Source organism: Astatotilapia calliptera, chromosome 18 (assembly GCF_964374335.1).
Source record: "Astatotilapia calliptera chromosome 18, fAstCal68.1, whole genome shotgun sequence".
Taxonomy (NCBI): Eukaryota; Metazoa; Chordata; class Actinopteri; order Cichliformes; family Cichlidae; genus Astatotilapia; species Astatotilapia calliptera.
The window spans coordinates 28,151,066-28,175,027 of record NC_137439.1 but is presented as its reverse complement, the minus strand read 5'-3'; the positions used below and the strand labels follow the sequence as shown (position 1 = coordinate 28,175,027).

Sequence of the window (23,962 nt, the reverse complement as noted above, 5' to 3'; positions counted from 1 at the left end):
ATTTCTTTCATTCTGTTTTGCTTATCTACTACGTAATTGTATTTTATCGGCACCATTCTACTTGTACTCCTCATACTTCTTTCTATGAAGAATGAGGAGAATATTTCAATGGTCCATCTTTGTTTTGGCTCTTGGTCTTCCTGCACCAGCACTGGTGTCTTTCAGGGCCCCTTTCTGCTTTTGTTGTCTTCATCTGCTAGTCAAATCTATAATTTGAATTTGAGTCTTAAATGTAGAAAACAAAAGGGTTTGGGGTTGGTTTTTTTACATTCTTGTTGGACAAGACAGTGGATATGATGACCAATGAGACCATCAACAGTCAGAAATCTTTCTCAGTGTTCTGCAAAATTCTACTGTTACTCACTGACTTGAGATAAAATCTACTCAGCTGCTTTGAGAATAGCTTCTAACTGGTTCCTCCGATAACAGGATGGCTAGCTGGTTAAAGTGATCATGCAACCCAGAAACCTTTCTGCTTCTGCTTTGATTCAGCAGGGACAGGTAGAGTTTTTCACATCCTGATCAAATTACTGCTTGTGGCAGTAATTTGATCAGGATATGATGCAGTAGATAAATAACAATGAGAAGCTAAGATACTACTATTCAACCTGTAATTTTTATATTTTGTGTTTTCCAGAATTATATTAATAAAATTCTAAAGTTAACCAGCAACACTGAGAACAACACTCAGTTGAATTATGACCTTGACTCACAAATTTATTTTAAAGGAGAAAACTAGGTTACAAGGTTAGGGTTCCTGGGTCGTTGACCCAGTGGTTTCTGTTTTGTACCCTGTATTTGTGTTCTCTTCTTAGTTTATTTTTGTGAAGATTTTGGTTTCTGTTTTGCATTTCTATTTTTTCTCCAGTTCTTGCTGTTTGATTATGTAGTTCTCAGGTTTTGGTTTCCTTATTCCCTCCATTCTATGTCCAGTCAGTGTCTGCCCTGTTCCCACGTTTCTGTTGCCGTGCCTGTGTCATGTTTCGGCTGTGTGGCAGGCAGGAGAGGACCCAAACGCAAACTCACGGAGACAAAATGTAAACTCAAAACACAGCTTTAATGCTGGCATAAAGCGAGACACAAAAAACAGTACTAAACTGGGAAGACTAAAGTACAAGGAGCCACAGGGAAAAAATCACACAGCTATGAGGGAGACTACCACACTGACAAAGAGAAACACAGAGCTTAAATACACAGAGGGATAACGAGGGAATGAGACAAAGAAGGGGAGCACAGCTGGGAGTAATCAGGCTGGACGAAACAGGGACACAAAACTAGAAACACTCACATGAGGCATGGACCTACAAAGTAAAACAGGAAACACACTGACTGAATTCTAAACATGCAACTTAACAGCAACAGGGGAGACAGAACATAGGAACCTGAAACATGGTACAAAACATCACAGTAGACATAACATGGAACACAGGGAAGCCATATGACAAGGCCAAAGAACTAAACCTATGATAACCATAACTGAAATCTAGGGAAACAGGAAGCAGTACAACAAAAGACTCAAAACATAATCCATAATATAAAAACACGAGATCTCTTCAAAATAAAACGGGAAACATGAGAGGCAGACATGACAACATAAGACAACAGACATGAAACACACGAAGGGCAAGGGAGACTTCACAGGGGTAGAAAACACAAGGGGGAGCTAATAAGCAAATGAACATAGGAGACATGAGCTTAAACATACTATAAACATCAAAATGAACTAAAACTCAAAACACTGGGCCATAAGACCCAGGACCGTGACAGCCTGCTTGTGAGTCTGTGTCTATAAGTTCAGTCTGTTTTACTTTGATAGTCTTGTGTTAATGTGTCTGGTTTTGCTTCCTTTGTGTCGTTAGGCCTGATTTGCCCCAGCTGTGTTTCCCTCCTGTTTTCCATTCTGTGATTGCTCCCTCTGCGTATTGAAGTTCTGTGTCCTGTCGTGATCTACACCTGTCCATATGCCCGCCCGCGCTTAGGGTCCTCCATATCACCACTCCTGCCTGCACACAGCCTTCACAGACAAATGCTTACAGTTCTAGAGGTCATGGCACAAAGTTCACAAATCTAAGTTTATTGTCAGGTTGCGAGTCACACATGTGAAGAAAAAGGCAACGCAAACAACTGAGTCAAGGGGAAGGTAAAAGTTGGAGCAAAGATGGATTCGTTCACCAAGAAAGTGAAGAAAAGTAAATCTCACAAACAAAAAAACAACATCATTGGCAACAAGAGAAGTTACAAAGATACATACATACAGATATCTCTAACTAAAATAATGACTGAATACTGAATGTCCCAAAAGCCCACAGTAAGACTCTACTTCAACTAATAAATGACTAAGATAACATAAAAAGGAAATTCAATATGTCCACTGGATCTGCTGTTTGAAAACAGGTAGCAAAAAAAAAGACGATAAAGCTTCAAAACTTCAGAAAGAAGATTGAAAAATTTTTACGGGAACCTTACATATAATTCCCAAAATATTACATTTTTTGAACTTGTTGCTATCTGTAACATCATGCTAGGAAGTCTAGACAGGCAGGGAACGCTAAGAAAAAGTTTAAAACAATGATACAGAGCGGCAGTCATGCATTTCTATATAAAAAGATCCTGACTGTCATTCAATGCATGAGTGAAAATTTAAATTCGAAGCCAAAATTTTAACACCGTCCCAAGTGTTTTAATTCCTGCAACCAGCAAAGGTAATGGATTAAACTTCTCAGCTTCATCTCTGGCTTCATTTTCATATCTCGACTGAATCTTGCATCTTTCTTCCTCCACTTCTCTCTCACACTTCTCCTTTAACTTCTTCATGTCCCATTCTCTCTCCTCTCTCTCCTTCCTCTCCTCCTCTCTCTCCTTCCTCTCCCTCTTCCTCTCCTCCTCTCTCTCCTCCTCTCTCTCCTCTCTCTCCCTCTTCCTCTCCTCCTCTCTCTCCTTCCTCTCCCTCTCTCTCTCAGCCTGGAGTTGTTTGTTGTATTTCTGCATCTCTCTCTCATATCTTTCCCGTATTTCTCTGTCGATTTTCTCCTTTTCTTTCTGTATTTCTTCTTCTTTCTCTCTCAGGATGCGTTGTTTGTCCTCTTCAATCGCCCTCTCAGCCTCTTGGAACATCTCGTTGGTATAGTGGCTTCCTCCGTTCTTCTGGACTATCTCTCTGATCTTCTGGATCAGCTCAGTGACCTGAGAGCGCTCCTTCAGTTTATTATTGAAGACGTGGTACTGACCATTACATCTGGTCACGAGTTCCTGAAGGTCTGAGCTTCTTTCTAAGAACTCTTCAATAGTGGTGCCTTCAAGTTGGTCTCCATGGGTAAAGAGAACCATGCTGTATTTGTCTGCTGCGTGGCCAAAGATCTTTTGAATCTTTTGCACCGTCTGTTTTTCCTCTTCAGTGAATCTGCCCAGTCTGACGACCACCAAGAAGATATGGGGTCCTGGAGAAGCATAGGAGATGCACTGGCATATATTTTTCTGAGTTTCCTCTTCATCAACCCTGGTATCAAACAGGCCTGGGGTGTCAATGACAGCAACGCGATGTCCATCCACTGTAGCTTTTCCTTTGGAAGATTCTACAGTCATAGATATGGGACTGAACTTGGATTTAAAGCACTCACGGCCCAGAATAGTGTTTCCAGTAGCACTCTTCCCAATTCCAGTCTTCCCCACCATCACAATCCTCATCTCATCATTTGTGTAGAAATCTGTGTAGAAAGATCAGAAAGAATGCATGGCAGGAAATATATTGTACTTATTATACATATACCTGATCATGCACCGGGTTTGGGGTTTGTATTTTAGGTTACAAATGTTCTGGTAGATGGTCAAAAGTTAATTCAACATCTACAGAGATGGGTCACAAGTCTCTATTCTGCTGTTGATCCTGTGAAATCAGAGTCATTCTCAGTAATGACCCTGACACTCTGCTATCAGGAAGTGCAATTAATCCTTTTTTTCTTTTCTGGTCGATATAATCACGAATGGCTTGTAAATATCACACTTATGAACCATGTAACTAGAATGTTACAGTGGATAACATATTTAATAGCAGGAATCTTAATGGACATTCAAAAGTTATGACCTCTCTTCCACATCTCAGAGCTAAATTCACAAACTGCTGTCTCAGAGACTTTAAATTTAATTTTAAATAAGGAGCACGTTGACATGGTTAGAAAGAAGCACTATGGACAATAATAATGACCAAAGGAGAACAGTGAGTCTTTGTCTTCCTATTGCCCATTATTATTGCTTGTTATTATTATTAGCTAATGAAAATGTAGGCAGTGCAAAAGTAGTTTTGTAGTTTTTATTTTTTGTTCATTTTTGTATAATGGGGTAGGTCTTGATAAACATTAAGCTTCTACCTACTCTCTTTCAGACTTAAAACATTTATTGAAACCATCACAGGTCTGTGTCTAATATTAACCTCAATGATCTTGTTTTTGTTTTTATAATCTATCGACCTACCTGCCAACCAACCATGATTTTAAATCAGCCATGATCACTGTTGTAACACTAGAAAACATGACTAACATGATGACTTACCGAACTTGCCAGCCATGCTTGGGTTGTAATTGCTTCTGTCGATGTTCAGTCTAAACAGTGTTGTGTAGCCAACAGAAGTGGAGCAAGAAGTGAAAGGCAAAGACTGTGCTGCAGCTTCTTCAACAGGCAGCATGAGCCAAACCACACCTACAATGACTCTACTGAACACAGAGTGAAAATGAAATTATAGTTTGGCCCCGTTATTTCCGTTACAAGCTGATTGTTCTAAAACCGGACATGGACTCAAATGTGTTCAGAAATCAGCATCTGTCTGCATTAACTACTATGTGAATAAATCTTTTTTTTGTTCCTGAATATTGTTTATTAAAAGTTATTTGTCAATGGAAAATTGTACTTAGTAGTCAGTATAAGCTTTTAATGATATAAGTTTGCATATGACCTTTTGATGACTTAGACCAGCGGTCTCCAACCTTTTTTGCGCCACGGACCGGTTTATGCCCGACAATATTTTCACGGACCGGCCTTTAAGGTGTCGCGGATAAATACAACAAAATAAAACTAGTACCGGTACCGAAAAAAAGAATTTCTTCATAACACACGTGAAAAGACCCAGGAAAACAGAGTTAACGATAAAAACGATAACAAAATAACGCTGAAAACCGATAAAAGCCCTGAAAACTATACATTTCACAACTGATTCTCAACTCTCGCGGCCCGGTACCAAACGACTCACAGTCCGTGAGTCGGTACCGGTCCGAGGCCCAGGGGTTGGGGACCGCTGACTTAGACTGTTGTCCACTACAAGACTTGTTTCTGTTTTATAAATCTTTCTCACAGCGATAATAGCTGAACAAGCTATTACTGTTTCACTCCTGCCAGGAAGAGGAGAGCTGGACACTTTTATCTGCGCTCCCTAACAAGAAGCGGGGCCGCGTCCTTCTGAATCCCACAACACACACACATAAACCTGAACCACTCTTATCTTCACTCCCTTCTTGTATCCCACAACACACACATGCACATACATACGCACTAACATTCCTCTGTCTATGAACAGATGTATTCATTATTGTATTACTTTTCTCGTGTATAAATAAAGACAAGTGCAAGAACAGAGCGCACATCACAGGGATCCCACTCTGGTGTGAGCGTTCTGTGATCACCATTGCAAGTAAAAACTTCAGCGTGTGTGTCTCCACTCTCTGACTCTCAGCTGAAGAAGTGTCTTTTAGAATAAATCTCTTGACATTTATTTTGGTCCTTCGTAGCCGGGGCAGAAACATCAGAACTGTTATCTGTGACTCTGTTCTAGGATCCAGCACTGATTTCTGATGATTTCTGCTACCTGCAATACTCCAATCTTCTCAGTAAAGAAAGCTAATACTGGAAAGTATCGTTTGGTACATGATCTGCGAGCAATAAATTAAATTACTGAAATGATACCACCAGTAGTAGCAAATCCTCACACTATACTGAATCAAGTCACACCAAAAGAACAATGGTTCTCAGTGATAGATTTATCAAACGCCTTTTTCTCAGTGCCTTTACATCCTGACTCACACCATCTGTTTGGCTTCACATTTGAGGGACAGAGATACACCTATACTAGGTTACCTCAGGGGTTTCAAAACAGCCCCACTCTCTATGCTGAAGCTTTAAAGAAATCAATGATGTCCTGCCTCCTGCCAGCAGGAGGGCAGTTTCTACTTTACGTAGATGACATTTTAGTGACTGGCCACACAGAGGAAGAGTGTAAACGAAATACTATGGCGGTGTTACATCACTTAGCAGAAAAAGGCCACAAAATGTCTCTGAATAAACTCCAATTATGGAGACCTGAAGTAACATACTTAGGCCACACCCTCTCAGGTGCAGGGAAAAAACTACTAAACAAAAAAGAAGAGGCCATGTTTGTGGCTGCACCACAGCCACAAACTAAGCAACAGATGATGAGTTTTCTCGGGTTATGTAACTTCTGCAGGGCGTGGATTCCAGAATATGCGGCACAGGTACAACCACTGTAAAAACCTAATCTATGGAAAAGATCTTGCTTTAAAAGATAAAATACAGTGGACACCAGAAGCCGAAGGAGCATTTACTAAACTAAAACTCATGCTCCGAACTAACGTTGTGCTTGCATTGCCAGATTATGACAAACCATTCTACTTAAATGTAGACGGAACACATGAAAGCAGTATTGACGCAATCATTTGGAGAAAAACACAGGCCACTAGCTTTCTATTCAAGCAAACTCGATACAGTGGCCTCAGGAATGCCCACGTGTGTACAAGCATGTGCAGCAGCTGCAGAGGCAGTGCAAAAATCTGCTGACATAGTTTTTGGACACACTCTGACTGTTAGAGTACCACATGCAGTAACTTCTATACTGCTACAAGCACATTTGCCTTTCTTAAAGGCCATATTTTGGACTTGGTCTTTACGTATGGCCTGGATATCTGTATTAAGGATATAAATGACGCTGGGATTTCAGATCATTTTCCTATTTCCTTTGATATTGGCTTATCTGCTGCTGAACCGCAGTCTGAAGCTCTTTCTTGTCCACTACGCGTACTCAGCTCTGAAGCTGTGTCAAAGTTTTCTGTTTTTTTTAGATTTGGCGTTTATGATTCCTGACTGCTGCTCAGTTCGCTGATCTGATGGTTATGCTGATATTTTGTTATCATTATTTTCATCTACCCCTGATTTGGCTGTACCTGACGACTGTTCTTTCTGCTCGATTGATGGTTGTGCTAATATCTGTGGTGTATTCATAATTGTCTCTGGTACATTTGTTGTATGGGCAGTATGTGTTCACTGTTTGATTGTGTAATTACGTGTTACGCACTGGCAATGCATGCCAGTAGATGGTAATACAGGAAGTAAAAGAGATGGTCTTACCGCACACAGTGGTCCCGCGTACTTATTCAGATTCAGAGTAAGAATCACACATGGTGTCAGAAGTGCTGTGTGACTCGTAAGACTCCATACATCTGCCGAGTGTGAGGAGAAGGGGAAGGTGGAAACAAAATGCCGAATGACGACGTAGACGATCGTCCGAGGGCAGGAGTTAGCACCGCGGCTAGCACTCCCAGCGCTACGTTTAGCATCCAACCACCGGAGCCCTTTGATTTTTCGAAACCACACGAATGGACTAGATGGGTCCGTCGCTTCGAGAGATTCCGTCAGGCAAGTAATCTGTCTGCGAGCTCGGAGGAAAATCAAGTGAACACTCTCATATATTGTATGGGAGACGAAGCGGATGACGTCCTGAGAGGACTAAAGTTAAGTGATGTAGACCAATGGGACTATGCTAAAGTGAGAGATAGCTTCCACAACTTTTTCATTGTCAGGAAAAATGTTGTTTATGAGCGCGTACGTTTTAATATGCGCAAACAAGAGCCGAATGAGACTGTTGATGCATTTGTGACTGCCTTGCATGCATTAGCAGAGCACTGTAACTACAGACCGCTCCACGATGAGCTGATAAGAGACAGAATAGTAGTGGGCTTGGCCGACACGAGGCTGTCTGAGCGCATGCAGATGGAAAAAGACTTGGACTTGGATAAAGCTATAAATATGGCCAGGCAGTCAGAAGAAATCAAAAAGCAACAGTCAGCTTTGAGAAGTGAAACAAATGTAATGCATGTAAATGCGAAAACAGTTGACAGAGTGATACAAAAGCACGACAAAACAAAGTTCAACATGTTCAAAAATAAAACTGTCAAAACACAACAGCAATATAGCAAGAGACAAAGTAACAAATGCTACAAGTGCGGAGGCTCTCCACATCCGAAACCTGAGTGCCCAGCAAATGATGCAAAATGTCATTTATGTGGAAAAAAAGGTCACTACCAGCGAGTCTGCAAACAAAGCAAGACAGTGCAAAGTATTGAGGAGGAAGAGGAGCAAGGTTTCTTCCTAGGCTCAGTTTCCAGTGACGGCCAGGCGTGGACAGCCAACATACAAGTGAAAGATGCAAAAATCACTTTCAAACTGGATACTGGAGCAGATGTGACTGTAATAGCTGACTCGGACTTATCAAAGATTTTTGCTAACGAACACAGACCAGTTCTCCAGCAGCCAGAAAAACCTTTGTTAGGCCCTGGAAAAACACCACTGGACGTTGCAGGTTTTACAAAGCTACAGCTCAACTACGGAGCGAAACAGACAACAGAGAAGGTCTATGTTGTAAGAAACCTGAGCACTCCACTGCTAGGCCTGCCCGCCATTACAGCTCTTGGCCTGCTGGTGCGAGTTGACGCGGTTTCAATGGACACTCTGAAGACTACTTACCCTAAACTTTGCAATGGTCTAGGGAAAGTGCAGCGGGCCTATCACATTAAACTCAAACCGAATGCTGTGCCGTACTCACTCAAAACTCCGCGAAGGCTTCCTCTGCCTCTGATGGGAAGGGTAAAAGAGGAACTCCAACGAATGGAAGAGCTTGGTGTCATTACCCGAGTTGAGGAACCAACGGATTGGTGTGCCGGCATGGTTGTTGTTCCAAAGAAAAACAGCCCTAGGCTAAGACTTTGCGTAGACTTTACCGGACTAAATGAGTATGTGTGCAGGGAAAAATATGTGCTGCCATCGGTTGAACAAAGTCTCGGAATGCTCGCAGGAGCCAAAGTGTTTAGCAAACTGGATGCCAACATGGGCTTCTGGCAGATTCCCCTGTCCGATGAGTCTGCCAAACTCACCACCTTCATCACACCCTTTGGGCGGTTCCACTTTAACCGCCTACCGTTTGGGATCAACTCAGTGCCCGAACACTTTCAGCGCATGATGGCGGAGGTCATCGAGGGTCTCGAAGGAGTGGTGTGTCACATTGACGATGTGTTGGTGTGGGGACGTAACCATCAGGAGCACGATTCCCGTCTCCATGCTACACTGCAAAGACTGGAAAAAGCAGGCATAACGCTGAATGTTGAAAAATGCGAGCTCTCCCAGAGCAAGGTTGCTTTCTTGGGTCACATCATAGCGGATACAGGAATCAGTCCTGACCCGAAGAAAACGGAGGCAATTACAGAAATGACAGAGCCAACTAATGTGTCAGAGTTGCGCAGTTTTCTGGGCATGGTGAATCAAGTGGGCAAGTTCATCCCCCATTTAGCTGAAAAAGACAAAGCCCTGCGAGATCTTCTTTCCAAAAAGAACGCATGGTATTGGGGAACTGACCAAGTGAGAGCTTTCAAAACATTACGAGATGCCCTGACCTCACCCCCAGTGCTCGCAATGTATGACCCCAACAGAGACATTAAAGTATCAGCAGATGCTTCATCCTATGGTCTCGGAGGTGTTCTTTTGCAGCTGTGGGAAGAAGGATGGCGACCAGTGGCGTATGCATCGAGGTCCCTTTCTCCTACAGAACAACGATACGCACAAATGGAAAAAGAGGCACTGGCATCTACATGGGCGTGTGAGCGTTTTCGTGATTTCCTGATTGGTAAACATTTTTGTCTTGAAACGGACCACAAACCTCTCGTTTCCTTACTGGGAGGACAAGCTCTGGATCTCTTGCCACCCAGGATCCAGCGATTCAGAATGAGACTCATGCGTTACTTGTACACTGTGCAGTACGCCCCAGGGAAATCGCTCTGGACAGCAGATACTTTGTCCCGCTCACCTCTGAAAAAACCAATGAACCTGTCAGACAAAGAGCTAATGGAAAGCACAGACATATATGTCGACAGTATTGTAGCAAACATGCCTGTCAGTTCATCATATATGCAAACACTGAAGGAACGACTGAAAAGCGACAGTGTGTGTGCTCGCGTCATGGACATGTGCACCGAAGGCTGGCCAGAACATGCAAAACAAGAGCCTTTACTGCGAAATTACTGGCCTGACCGAGCCACGCTCACTGTTGAAGACGGCCTTTTGTTAAAAGACACACGGCTTGTCATTCCTTCAGCAATGAGAAACGAGGTGCTGGAAAAACTACACGAAGGACATCAAGGTGTTGTAAAATGTAAAGCTCGTGCACGCCAAACAGTGTGGTGGCCCGGGCTGAGTCAACAAATCTCTGAGATGGTGCTCAAGTGCAAAACGTGTATTCAAGAAAGACACAATAACAGTGAGCCACTCATGCCAACAGAATACCCTGCCCGCCCATGGCAGAGAGTGGGCACAGAGCTGGGAGGGAAAACTTACCTTCTCGCTGTTGACTATCACTCTAGATTTGTTGAGATTGCTTTGTTAAACAGGACAAAATCAAACGATGTCATTACTCACCTGAAATCTTTCTTTGCCCGTCACGGCATCCCAGAGGTCCTCATGTCTGATAATGGACCACAGTATTCAGGTCAAATCTTTACAGACTTTGCAGCAGCATACGGCTTCAAACACATCACAAGCAGTCCCAAGTTTCCGCAAAGTAATGGAGAAGCAGAACGTGCTGTGCAGACTGTAAAAAATCTTCTGAAAAAAGCAGCTGATCCTTATCTAGCTCTTCTTGCCTATAGAGCTACACCACTGCAGTCCGGATACAGCCCTGCAGAGCTTTTAATGGGCAGACGTCTGCGAACCACACTGCCGATGCTTCCATCGCAGCTGGAGCCCACACTGCCGGACAACGCACTGCTCGCTCGAAAGGAAAGGGAGAAGAGGATGATGGACATGGCAAACTTCAACAGGCGCCACCGCGCAAAACCTTTATGCAGCCTGTCCCCAGGAGAGCAAGTTTGGGTGACTGATGTCAAAACTACAGGCACTGTTATCCAAAATCACTCTACACCCCGATCATACACAGTGGAGTTACCACAAGGGACTGTGAGGCGTAATCGTGTGCATTTGATTCCTTTAAGTTCACCTGTGCATGAACCTGCTAATGTGCCTGTGTTGCAGAAGCCTCAAACACCCAGTGTGATCCCTGCTACACCTGTTAACACTGATGTGGTCAGAACCAAGTCAGGGAGGCCAATAGTTAAACCTAAAAAGTTAGATCTGTAAGAAAAAAAAAAGGTTGTTGTTATGTAACTGTGTTATAATGGTTTTGTAGAGCACAGTAAAATAAAGCTAAAAAGAGTTGTTAAGAAAAGAAAAGAACAAGAAAACAAAAACAAAAGGTTAAAAATGTAATGCAGATTGTTTGCCAGATGTTCTTGTATGGCTTTGAAAAAGAGAAGTTCTGTCCTGAGAAAAGGAATATTCTGTTTTTGTTTAAAAGGGGAGATGTGGTGTATTCATAATTGTCTCTGGTACATTTGTTGTATGGGCAGTATGTGTTCACTGTTTGATTGTGTAATTACGTGTTACGCACTGGCAATGCATGCCGGTAGATGGTAATACAGGAAGTAAAAGAGATGGTCTTACCGCACACAGTGGTCCCGCGTACTTATTCAGATTCAGAGTAAGAATCACACAATATCCTGTTATCTTTTTGTTCTTCTATTCTTGATTCTGTTGCTCCCATCAAAATGAAGTGCTCTAGAACCTACTCTCTTTGCTGGCTAAATGATACTATGCGTGCATTACGACGTGTTTGTCGCCGTGATGAGAGGAAGTGGTAAAAAGATAAGCTTCAGGTTTCTTATGACAAGTTACGGACTAGCCGCTCACAGTTTCAAACTGCTGCTAGAATGGCTAAGGCATCTTTTCTTTCCAAAGTCATTCTGGCTAATGGTCACAACCTCCATATGCTATTTAAAAATTTTAATTCTGTTGTTAATCCCTGTCCTAATATGCCTTTACTGTATTCACAAGCTCTTTGTGAGCGCTTTCAAATTCTTTTTTTAGATAAGGTTTCATCCCTTAAGCGTTCCTCTTCGTCTGCCTCTTATCCCGTCTTTTCTTCTGAGTGTAAGTCAACTTTTCATCAATTTGAGCCCGTGTTACTTCCGACTCTGAAGCAGCTGGTTAATCAACTGAAAAACACCAATGCTGTGTTTGATATTCTCCCATCACGCATTGTTAAGGGCTGCTTTGATGTAATTGGACCGAGCATTCTGTTCTTAATGAATTTTTCTCTACTCTCTGGATCTGTCCCACTGGCCTTTAAGCATGCTGTAATCCAGCCTATTCTAAAAAAAAGAATCTTGATTGTTATGATCTTTTGAACTATAGACCATTCTCTAAGTTTCCGTTTCTGCCTGGAGCGACTAGTTCTTTCGCAGCTTCAGGTGTATTTAGACGCGAACAACATTGCAGAGAAATTTCAGTCTGCCTTTAAGCCACGGCACAGCACTGAAATGGCTTTGCTTAGAGTTCTTAATGACCTTCTTGTAAGCACTGACTCTGGACGCTCTGTGGTCCTGGTTTTATTGGACCTTTCCTCTGCTTTTGATATGGTCGATCATAACATTCTTCTACTAAGACTTGAGCATACTGTGGGTATAAGAGGCACTGCCCTCAACTGGTTTAAATCTTATCTTGCTGACAGGTCTTTCTTGGTTAATTTGGGCAACTTCTCATCTTCCTCGGTACCTGTACGCTGTGGTATGCCTCAAGGATCTGTATTAGGACCTATTCTCTTCTCACTATATCTGCTCCCTCTTGGAGCAATTTTTGAGAAGTATAAAATTGCCTTTCATTGCTATGCTGATGATATACAGATTTATTTTGAGATTACTGATGATCTTGCTATGTCTTTTCACTATTTTCGTGAATGCATGCGTGAGGTTAAAGATTGGTTCAAGAGTAATTCTCTTGTCCTGAACGAAAAGAAAACAGAGATCGTGGTGTTCGATAGTAACATCCCCCGCGACCAATTGTGTGCTGCTCTGATGCCTTTTTGCTAGCTCCCCTTCTGATTATGCCAGTAGTTTGGGCATATTACTGGATAGCTCGTTTAAATTTGACAAGCAAGTGTCTGCTGTTGTGAGGTCTATGTCATGGTCCTGGGTCGGTGACCCAGCGCTTTTAGTTATCATTTTCTAGGTTATTATGATAATGATTATTATTATTGTTTGAGTTCTATGTGTTATATTCGGTCTGCCTTTGAGTCTGTGTCTCTGTCTGTCTATGGTGTCACCCCATCTGTTTGTGAATCTGTCTGTTTAGATCTGTGTCTTGTTTGGTTCCCCGTGTCTGAGTTTCCTGTTTTATTGTGAAGGTCTCTGTCTGATGTGAGTGTGTTCAGTTTACATTTCCCCTGTCCCGTCAGCTCTGATTTCTCCCAGCTGTGTTGCCCTCCTGTCCCTCATCCCCTGATTACTGGTGTGTGTATTTAAGCCCTGTGTGTTCTCCTGCCTGTTGCCGGTTCGTCTGTGTTACTTCGTGTCAGTCTGTGGTCCACGGTGTCCTGTCCCTCGTCTGTGTCTCTCTGCCTCTCACCCCATTCTGGTATAAAAAGTCGACACACACATGTTCAAATGCCAGTTTTTTGTCATTTAAAAAAAGGACAGCAAGTCAAATAATTTCACAACTTTCGCCAACCCTAATGTGGTCTATAAGGAGGAACTTGATCTTTCAGCACAGCAATGACCCAAAGCACACATCCAGAACAACAACAGAATGGCTTCACCAGAATAAAACTGACGTTTTGGAAGAGACCAGACCGAGTCCAGACCTGAATCCCATCCGACATCTGTCGGGTGATCTGAAGAGGGCTGTGCACAGGAGATGTCCTCGCAATCTGTCTGATTTGGAGGTTTTTTTGCAAAGAAGAGTGAGCAAATATTGCGACATCAAGATGTGCCACGCTGATAGGTTGCTACCCAAAAAGACTGATTAGTGTGATAAAAGGCAAAAGTGCCGCAAAAAAGTATTAGTTTAAGGGTGTGCATATTTGTGCAACCAGGTTATTTAAACTTTTTTATTTTATTTTTCCCCCCTTTAAAGGTTTCTGTTTGTTTTTCAGGTGCATTGTCACATAAAGGTGGAAGAAGTTTTGGAACTATTTGACTTGCTGTCATTTTTTACATGACAAAAACCTGGCATTTGAATATGGGTGTGTAGATTTTTTTTTTTATAGCCACTGTACATGTGTTTTATCCTCCTATTAAAATTATTATTATGTGCTTGATGTGCCTTCCCTTTGGCCCTGGGTCTTCCCCTCTGACTGTACTAGGACATATTGCCACCTGATAAAATAACACATGGATTCGTGCCATATAAAAAGTGAGACTTGTCAATTCAGATTCTTTGTCAAATATACACTAATGAATCAATTTACATCAGCAGCCTAACAACTTTCATGACAATACTAATTAATCTATAGCAAATCATCAGTCAGTCACCTGTGACCTCGCCTCTTCACTTCTGTCTGAGCTACAACATGGCAGAGCTGCCTCTGTCACCTGATAAATAACAGTGAGACATTCCAAATACATGCAGTCACACATGTGCTTCAAATACAGTCACGAACTAACAAGTCATCATCCAATTTCACCTGTGATCTTGCATCACCATTGCTCTCTGAGCTCTGTGTTGGTTCTTCTGTCACCTGACAAATAGGACATACATGACAATAAGAATAAAATGGGGAGCTGCTTCAGCGTTTCTGTCAATTTGTGCAGATCTTGACTCATCAGTAATGTTTGTAGGGTGAGTGCATTTTTAAATAAAAATTGTGCAAACTGCACTACAAGGTGGAACATTTGCAAAATCATGACAACCTCATGATATTTTGTCTCAAAAATTAACCCTATGAATATGTCAGTGCCACTAGGATGAAATTATTGTGTCACCAACATTTTAACTAAAATGATCCATGTAGCAAACAAAAACTGTTATATCACCTTTGGGCTTTTGGAGCCTTGACCTGACTTTTAAAAAATAATTGGAAAAAAAAGCACTATGCTGCTAAAAAAAAAGTAGATATTTGCAAAATTCTGCCTAAATATGTATTTTAGCAGGTTAATGTGTGTGGCGGGGCGTCGTCTGCAGCGCCGCTGCAGGGGAGGCGGACGCACCTGAGCGGGACCCGCAATTATGCCTCGCTGCCTTAATGTCTGTGCTCTCTCTGCTGTTGTGTTGTCGGGCTGTAAGCCGGCTGTATGCGTACAGCAACCGTGTGTGAAAAGCGGTCAATAAAGAGATGCTGAAAAGCATGTTCATCCAAACATCGTCGGGTCTGCCGTGATATATTTACAAGGGGACTTCTGGTCCCGAATCTCTGCGCACAGCGTCTGCAAATCGGGGCTGTACGAAGTCACTTTCATCTTTACGCAGGACTGTAAGCTGTCATCTGTGAAGCGTGAGCGGTGTTTGTTTTTAACATAGTTCACAGTGGAGAATGGCTGCTGACATAATGTGGATCCAAAGATCCCTAATTGGCCTATCTGTGGTTGAAAGTCTCGATAAATGCATGGCGTTTGGTGGATATACTGTGAGTTTTGAGGGATGAAAAAATAAGATATAATTTTATATTTCAAAATCACAATAATCTTCCAATTTAGAACTACAAGTTGAAAAAAGAAGTAAACACAAATAAAATACACTTCAGCTAAATACTTCTAATTTATTTTCCCAAACCACTCGGAGCCGCAAAATAAAGACTAAAGAGCCGCATGCGACTCCGGAGCCACGGGTTGAATGGATCTCTTGAGTGTTCTGTTTACCCACCTGTGAGAATTGGGTTGTTTTCTTCCCTGTGTCCGCACCATGCTTGTCCACTACGTAATTGTATTTTATCGACACCATCCTACTTGTACTCCTCATACTTCTTTCTACGAGGAGAATATTTCAATGGTCCATATTTGTTCTGGCCTTTGGCCTTCCTGCACCAGCATTGGTGTCTTTCATGGCCCCTTTCTGCTTTTGTTGTCTTCACCTGCTAGTTGTTACTCAGAAATCAGAATCTTTCTGCATTAACTACTACTAACTACTTGAGTAAATCCCCTGGCACCGTTGCCCACCTCTCAATTTTAAATACATGTAGACATTGAGGGCTAACAGGAGGGACTATGCGCTTACCTGCTGCTCTCTGGCAGGTAGCTCCATGCCCTCCTGGGTTTTAATTGCACCTTAGAACACACATGCGTCAACACCACTATGAGCGGGTGGAGGGAGGTTTGGAGTCTTCTCTCACCCCCATTCTCTGCGGCCTGCTGGAGCGGGGGGGCTAGGAGGAGTTGGCCGTCCGGCTGCGGTCTGGGGCCTACCTGCTGCGGCGGAGTCGGGGCGGTCTGCCTCTCCCCACCGCAGGGAAAAGGGTAACACCACCTAGGTCTGGGTGCAGTTCCCCCCTCCAGGGGCAGGGGTACCTAGACCCGGTTTGTAGAGTACGCTTGGGGAGTGTGATCGCGTATACAGCGTCTCTTTATATTTGTCTCCACGTCGGTTGAGTGTGAAGTGCATATGAGAGCATGAGGGTGGGAATGGATGTTTGTGTCTGTGTGTGCCTGTATGTCTGTGTCTATATGTCAGGTTGGGTATCAGACGCCACCTCTCTGGGGACATCTCGGGCCTTCCAAGGTTTGGAGGCCTATCTCCACCCACCACCACTTCCCCTGCCGGTGGCGGACTCCCTCAGGTGTCGGTGCGTTGGTGGTTCTTTGTATCTGGGGGTGGGCGTCCGGGTACACACCGGCTCACTCCTTGGCGGCCGCTTATTGGGGCTCGCTCGGTCCATTTCGGAGGTGGGGTGCCCCCTGCCTCTCGGCCTGGGGCTCGGTCACTCAGGCACAGCTGGCTGCCGGCGGAGCCCACGGGCGCATCGCTGCAACTCCCCCTGGCTTCTGCTCCGCGGCTGCTGAATGAGCCCTCATCTGGGACTCTCCTTAGCTCTTACTGGGACAGTGACGCAGCTGCCCCTCTGTGGGTCTTCCTTGGTCTCTTGTGTTCTGGGGGCCTCTGGATGTCTGGAGTTTTGATCTCCTCCATACCCGCTTGATACCATAAAGGACAGGGCTGTGGCTCCCCACACTCCCTAACAGATCATTACATGGAGAAACCTTTGGAATGCAAGCATGCTGATCCACACAGGTGTGCACACATGGGTATTCACAGACGCGGACTAAAGCTTTCTTGGCTGCTGCCTCAAAGCACACTGTGCGCTGTCTATCTTGCGTGCTGAACAATATCATCTATTATTTAGTAACTATTGATATCTATGACTAGCTAGTTTATTGTGATGGTGCTTTTTTTTCTATTATTATGTTGCTCTTTGTTGTTTGCTGTCTCCTCTGTTTGTTTGTTTTTTTTCTCCATACAGGTGACCCAGGAGTTGTTTTTTTTTTTTCTCTCTCTCTTCCCCCCCTTCTCACCGTCTCTTCTCCCCTTTGGTTTTCTTTCTTTCTCTCCCCCTCTTTCTTTCATTCTTTCTCACTGTCCTATTAAAAAAAAAAAAAAAAGATGACAAAGGATGAACTGAAGCTCCGCCATCACGTGATGTCACATGCTGCTGTTTCTGATGTCACTTAAAAAAAGAAAAAAAAGAAAAAAAAGAAATCAGAATCTTTCTGCATTAACTACTATTTGAGTAAATCCTTTTTTTTCCTGAATATTGTTCAATAAAAGTAATTTTAATGTTTTATTACAAATGTTTTGAGATTATAAGATAACATTTTGCAAGAACTGATGTAAATTAATGATGCAGGATCTCACACATTATAAATAGAACTGAAAATATTCAGTTTATTAATCAAACATAATCAAAGAGTTGAGGACATGCAAATGTGAACACATTTTATTACATCCTGTTGCACTGACATTTTCTATAAGAAGCAGCAGATGTGAAACAGCGAAAGCATCACGTAAGAACTGCTTTGTGGTGCAGTGTCTGTACTTCTAAAAAAGTGTTGCTGTTTCTTGTAAATGGGGATGGGCGAGGGGGGGGGGGGTCTGTCTTTGCACATCGGATAAATTTGAGTCTGGTGCACAAGTCAAAAAGTGAAACTGGACGCAAAGAAATTTATACTAATCGGTGCATCAGTGCTTGCTAATAAGACAAAATGTGCTGTTTCTTGTAAATGATTTTGGGAGAAGAAAGCAAAGTCTATAGAGTGAATTCAGTGACTTGCTGTACCTGCTGGAGGTGTGTGGTCCTCAGTACCATACTGTAGTAAATAACCAGGACTATGGGCTCAAAATGTGGTCATAAATATTTTGTACTTGTAAATCAGTTTCGTATGTGTAAAAATTTGTGTGTGCGTAAAAAAGATTTGTATGTGTAAAAAAGATTTGCGTGTGGACTTAGCCAAAAAAAACCTCCTGCAAGTTACACATACAAATTTTGACCTTATTTTTCTTCCTTTTATCTGATTGGTCAATGTCATTTCAATCACAAATGTAGCAATCCAATCAGAGAACAGATGGGTTTGGCTGTCGGAGGGGTGCTTTTTTGAACTGCAGGTCCTTGAAGGGTAATACAGTTTGAAGCTGGAGGATCTCTATATAAATATCCGATAGCAGCTAGGTCCCCTAACTTTCAGTAGCTGTTGAATTTATGATTGATGTTTAGGGTCGTTGTCCTTCTTTCTATGAAGTATGAGGAGTATGATCCATGGCTCTCGGTCTTCCTGCACCAGCACTGGTGTCTTTCAGGGCCCCTTTCTTCTTTTGTTGTCTTCATCTGCTAGTCGAATCTATAATTCGAATTTGAGTTTTAAATGTATAAAACAACAGGGGTTTTGGGGTTGTTGTTTTTGTACATTCTTGTAGTTTTAAGACTCTGGACAGTGGATATGATGACCAATGAGACCATCAACAATCAAATAAATCTTTCTTAGTGTTCTGCAAAACTCTACTGTTACTCACTGACTTGAGATAAAATCTACTCAGCTGCTTTGAAAAAAGCTTCTAACTGGTTCCTCCCATAACAGGATGGCTAGCTGGTTAAATTGATCCTGCAACCCAGAAACCTTTCTGCTTCTGCTTTGATTCAGCAGGGACAGGTAGGGGAGCCTTTCAGTGTCTCCAGCCTCCCTTAAAATGCCCGAATTAGATATGAAAATGTGACAAACCTGCTGTTTTTCAGATCACATAAAGTTGTACTCATGTGTCAGGTTTAAGTTGTACAATTACTTTTTATATCTGCTTTCTAAATTTGTGAACTGGTCATCACTTACACTAGGGGTATCAAACTCAAATACACAGTGGGCCAAAATTCAAAACTGGAACAAAGTCGCGGGCTAACGTTAATATTTATTGAAATATATTTATTCCTCCAGATATAAGAATGAATCTTTTCTTATGGACTCAAACACGTTTTGCTGAAAAACTGAATATGGAACAAGCAAAGCTTAATACTAAACAATATCTGATAGTAATTTGGTGTGGCTTCGCGGGCCAAATGTAAGTAGGCTGCGGGCCAAATTTGGCCCGCGGGCCAGAGTTTGACACCTATGACTTACACTTTCATTACATACTTTGAGTTTGTAAACATTCAGATTGAATCATTGGAATACATTGTATCCAATTGATGGCAGCAAAGGGTGTTAGTCCATCCCAGCTGCCACAAGGAGACAAAGGCAGGGTACACCCTCAGCAAGCTGCCAATTTATCACAGGGCTAGCAATATATATATGTCACGTAAAACCCACTACAATGCTTAAATAATCTTTTTTTTTTTAAAACATCTAAAAGCTTTCTTTCCAAACCTAAGCTGTTTCAGATGCTTTTTGAAATTCTGAGCTCTCTGATCTCAGTGTAAGCTGTCTGTGCCCTCAGTGGAGCTGCATCTTGAAAGTACTTCTACTTCTTGTCTTCCCCGAATGTTGACCACCTGTCCAAGAGTACTGAAGGTCTGAGGTCACACATCCTGGTGACAACAACGTACTCCAAAGGTCTCATGTCCCTTGAGTTAAGTTTTTGTCACTCTCTGCATCGCCTTTCTTTGGTGCGAATTCCGTTTTATTAAGTAGTAGTGTGATTACTGCACAGAAAACAGGGGTTTTCTCTGCAGAGAAACAGGGAAAATGCCAGACACTAGAGATCTGTTGATAATATTTATTTAATAATTTGTAAAACAATGAGATACAGGTTTAAATAGTTTTGTTAGGATGGGGGGAAGTAGAGAGGTGCAAGACTTTAACTGATGCTTAATTTCTTCCAGATCTTTAAAATCTACAGGTGAGAATGTGGACATTTAGCTTGTGGCAGTAGTTTGATCAGAATGTGATGCAGTACTAGATAAATAACCATGAGAAGCTAAGATACTACTATTCAACCTGTAAGTTAATATTTTGTATTTTCCAGAATTATATTTAAAAACATTATAAGGTTAACCTGCGAAACTGAGAAAGCAAGAACAACGCTCAGTTGAATTATGACAGTGACTCACAAATTTATTTTAAAGGAGACAACTAGAAACTAAAAAAGAAGGACCAATGCTTACAGTTCTAGAGGTCATGGCACAAAGTCCACAAATCTAAGTTTATTGTCAGGCTGCGAGTCACACATGTGAAGGAAAAAGGCAACGCAAACAACTCAGTCAAGGGGAAGTTAAAAGTTGGAGCAAAGATGGATTCGTTCACCAAGAAAGTGAAGAAAAGTAAATCTCACAAACAAAGAAACAAAAAAACATCAAGAGAAGTTACAAAGAGCTCCCACGATCAATTTCTTAACTGCCTATCTATTGGAGCCTATGTGTTTAACCACTGTTACAGAGTGAGAGGGTACATCCTGCTCATGCTGAAAGTCCGTCAACAAAAATAATAATATGCTCTCACATCCACACATACACCAATCATTTCACATAAAACATAAATGTGTTTGTAAAAATGTTAAACATATACAGATATCTCTAACTATAATATTGCCATGACTGAATACTGAATGTCCCAAAAGCCCACAGTAAGACTCTACTTCAACTAATAAATCACTAAGATAGCATGAGAAGGAAATTCAATATGTCCACAGGATCCGCTGTGTGAAAACAGTGAGCTGTAAATGAAAAGAAAAGACTTCAAAACTTCAGAAAGAAGTTTGACAAATTTTACAGGAACCTCACATATAATTCCCAAAATATTACGACTTTTGAACTTGTTGCTATCTGTGACATCATGCTAGGAAGTCTTGATATGCAGGGAAACTCTAAGAAAAAGTTTAAAACAATGGTGCAATGATACAGAGCGGCAGTCATGCGTTTCTATATGAAAAGATCCTGACTGTCATTCAACGCTTGAGTCTAATAGAAGCATTGCCGTCCTAAGTGTTTTCATTCCTTCAACCAGCAAAGGTAATGTATTAACCTTCTCAGCTTTATCTCTGGCTTCATTTTCATATCTGGACTGAATCTTGCGCCTTTCTTCCTCCACTTCTCTCTCACACTTCATCTTTAACTTCTTCATCTCCCATTCTCTCTCCTCTCTCTCTCTCTTCCTCTCTGCCTCTCTCTCCTCCATCTCTCTCTTTCTCTCCTCATTCATCTCCTCTCTCTCCCTCTTCCTCTCCTCTTCTCTCTCCTTCCTCTCCCTCTCTCTCTCAGCCTGGAGTTGTTCGTTGTATTTCTGCATCTGTTTCTCATATCTTTCCTGTATTTCTCTCTCGATTTTCTGTTTCTCTTTCCGTATTTCTTCTTCTTTCTCTTTCAGGATGCGTTGTTTCTCCTCTTCAATCGCCCTCTCAGCCTCTTGGAACATCTCGTTGGTATAGTGGCTTCCTCCGTTCTTCTGGACTATCTCTCTGATCTTCTGAATCAGCTCAGTGACCTGAGAGCGCTCCTTCAGTTTATTATTGAAGACGTGGTACTGACCGTTACATCTGGCCACGAGTTCCTGCAGGTCTGAGCTTCCTTCTAAGAACTCTTCAATAGTGGTGCCTTCAAGTTGGTCTCCATGGGTAAAGAGAACCATGCTGTATTTGTCTGCTGCGTGGCCAAAGATCTTTTGAATCTTTTGCACCGTCTGTTTTTCCTCTTCAGTGTGTCTGCCCAGTTTAATGACCACCAAGAAGATATGGGGTCCTGGAGAAGCATAGGAGATGCACTGGCGTATATTTTTCTGAGTTTTCTCTTCATCAACCCTGGTATCAAACAGGCCCGGGGTGTCAATGACAGCAACGCGATCCACTGCAGCTTTTCCTTTGATAGATTCTACAGTCACAGATTTGGCACCGAACTTGGATTCAAAGCACTCACGGCCCAGAATGGTGTTTCCAGTAGCACTCTTTCCAGTTCCAGTCTTCCCCACCATCACAATCCTCATCTCATCATCATTTGTCCTGCCAGAATCTGTGTAGAAAGATCAGAAAGAATACATGGCAAGAAATATATTGTACTTACTATACATATACCTGATCATGCACCGGGTTTGGGGTTGGTACTTTAGGTTACAAATGTTCTGGTAGATGGTCAAAAGTTAATTTGTAACGATAGGAATAGTAATTAGTTAGATTACTCGTTACTGAAAAAAGTAACACCGTTACTTGTAATGCTGTTATTCCCATCACTGCTTATACCATGTAACTATAATGTTACAGTGCATAACATATTTAATAGCAGGAATCTTAATGGACATTCAAAAGTTACGACCTCTCTTCCACATCTCAGAGCAAAATTCACAAACTGCTGTCTCAGAGACTTGGTTAAATAAGGAGCAGGTTGACTTGGTTAGAAAGGAGCACTATGAACAATAGTAATGACCAAAGGAGAACAGTGAGTCTTTGTCTTTGTTTTCCTATTGCCCATTATTATTGCTTGCTATTATTTTTGTATAATGGGGTAGGTCTTGATAAACATTAAGCTTCTACCTACTCCCTTTCAGACTTAAAACATTTATTTAAACCATCACAGGTCTGTGTCTAATACTAACCTCAATGATCTTGTTTTTGTTTTTATAATCTATCGACCTGCTTGCCAACCAACCATGATTTTAAATAAGCCATGATCACTGCTGTAACACTAGAAAACATGACTAACATGATGACTTACTGAACTTGCCAGCCATGCTTGGGTTGTAACCGCTTCTGTCGATGTTAAGCCCAAACAGTGTTGTATAGCCAACTGAAGTGGAGTAAGAAGTGAAAGGCAAAGACTGTGCTGCAGCTTCTTCAACAGGCAGCATGAGCCAAACCACACCTACAAATGACTCTACTGAACACAGAGTGAAAGTGAAATTATAGTTTAGCCCCGTTATTTCCGTTACAAGCTGATTGTTCTAAAACCGGACATGGACTCAGAATGTATTCAAATTTTACTGTTAAATGAAGTAGGGGAGACCGGGGATAGTGTCTGTCTGTAAATTGGAGCTCTTTTAAGTTAGTGGATTCAAAATGTAATCCAAAGTATTTACATGTCTCGGCTATTAAATAGTGCAGCTATTTTCTCTGCAGCACAATTACCCATTGCATGGTATGGCCTCAAACACAAAGAGTGAAATGTTACAATTAACCCCCTAGTCTGGGTTAGTTGTAACATATCCTGGGGTGAAATGTAACACAATGTAATAAGGGTACTGACAAAATATTAACATGTAATCTTTGTTTATTCAACACATGAATGCACTTAGAGCCATTTATGTAGCTATGTGTGTGTGTAACAGAATGCAGAAATCTAGCTTTTGAACATATTCCAACCCCCCAAAAAAGACAAATTATGGAATTTTCTGCAACTGAATATTTCATTAACTTTGGT

At 42.0% G+C, this 23,962-nt stretch overlaps 1 protein-coding gene across 1 annotated transcript; it reads right to left on the bottom strand.

Moving 5' to 3' along the window:
- Positions 1 to 1,038: 1,038 nt before the first annotated feature.
- Positions 1,039 to 23,456, bottom strand: LOC113010486 (GTPase IMAP family member 8-like). The gene is made up of 5 exons (XM_026149561.2): positions 23,261 to 23,456; positions 21,510 to 22,561; positions 9,278 to 9,405; positions 4,546 to 4,706; positions 1,039 to 3,704 (listed from the first exon to the last, which is right to left on the bottom strand). Exons 1-5 carry the CDS (start codon positions 23,391 to 23,393, stop codon positions 2,641 to 2,643), a joined length of 2,538 nt encoding a protein of 845 aa, XP_026005346.2. The 5' UTR covers positions 23,394 to 23,456; the 3' UTR covers positions 1,039 to 2,640.
- Positions 23,457 to 23,962: the final 506 nt, after the last annotated feature.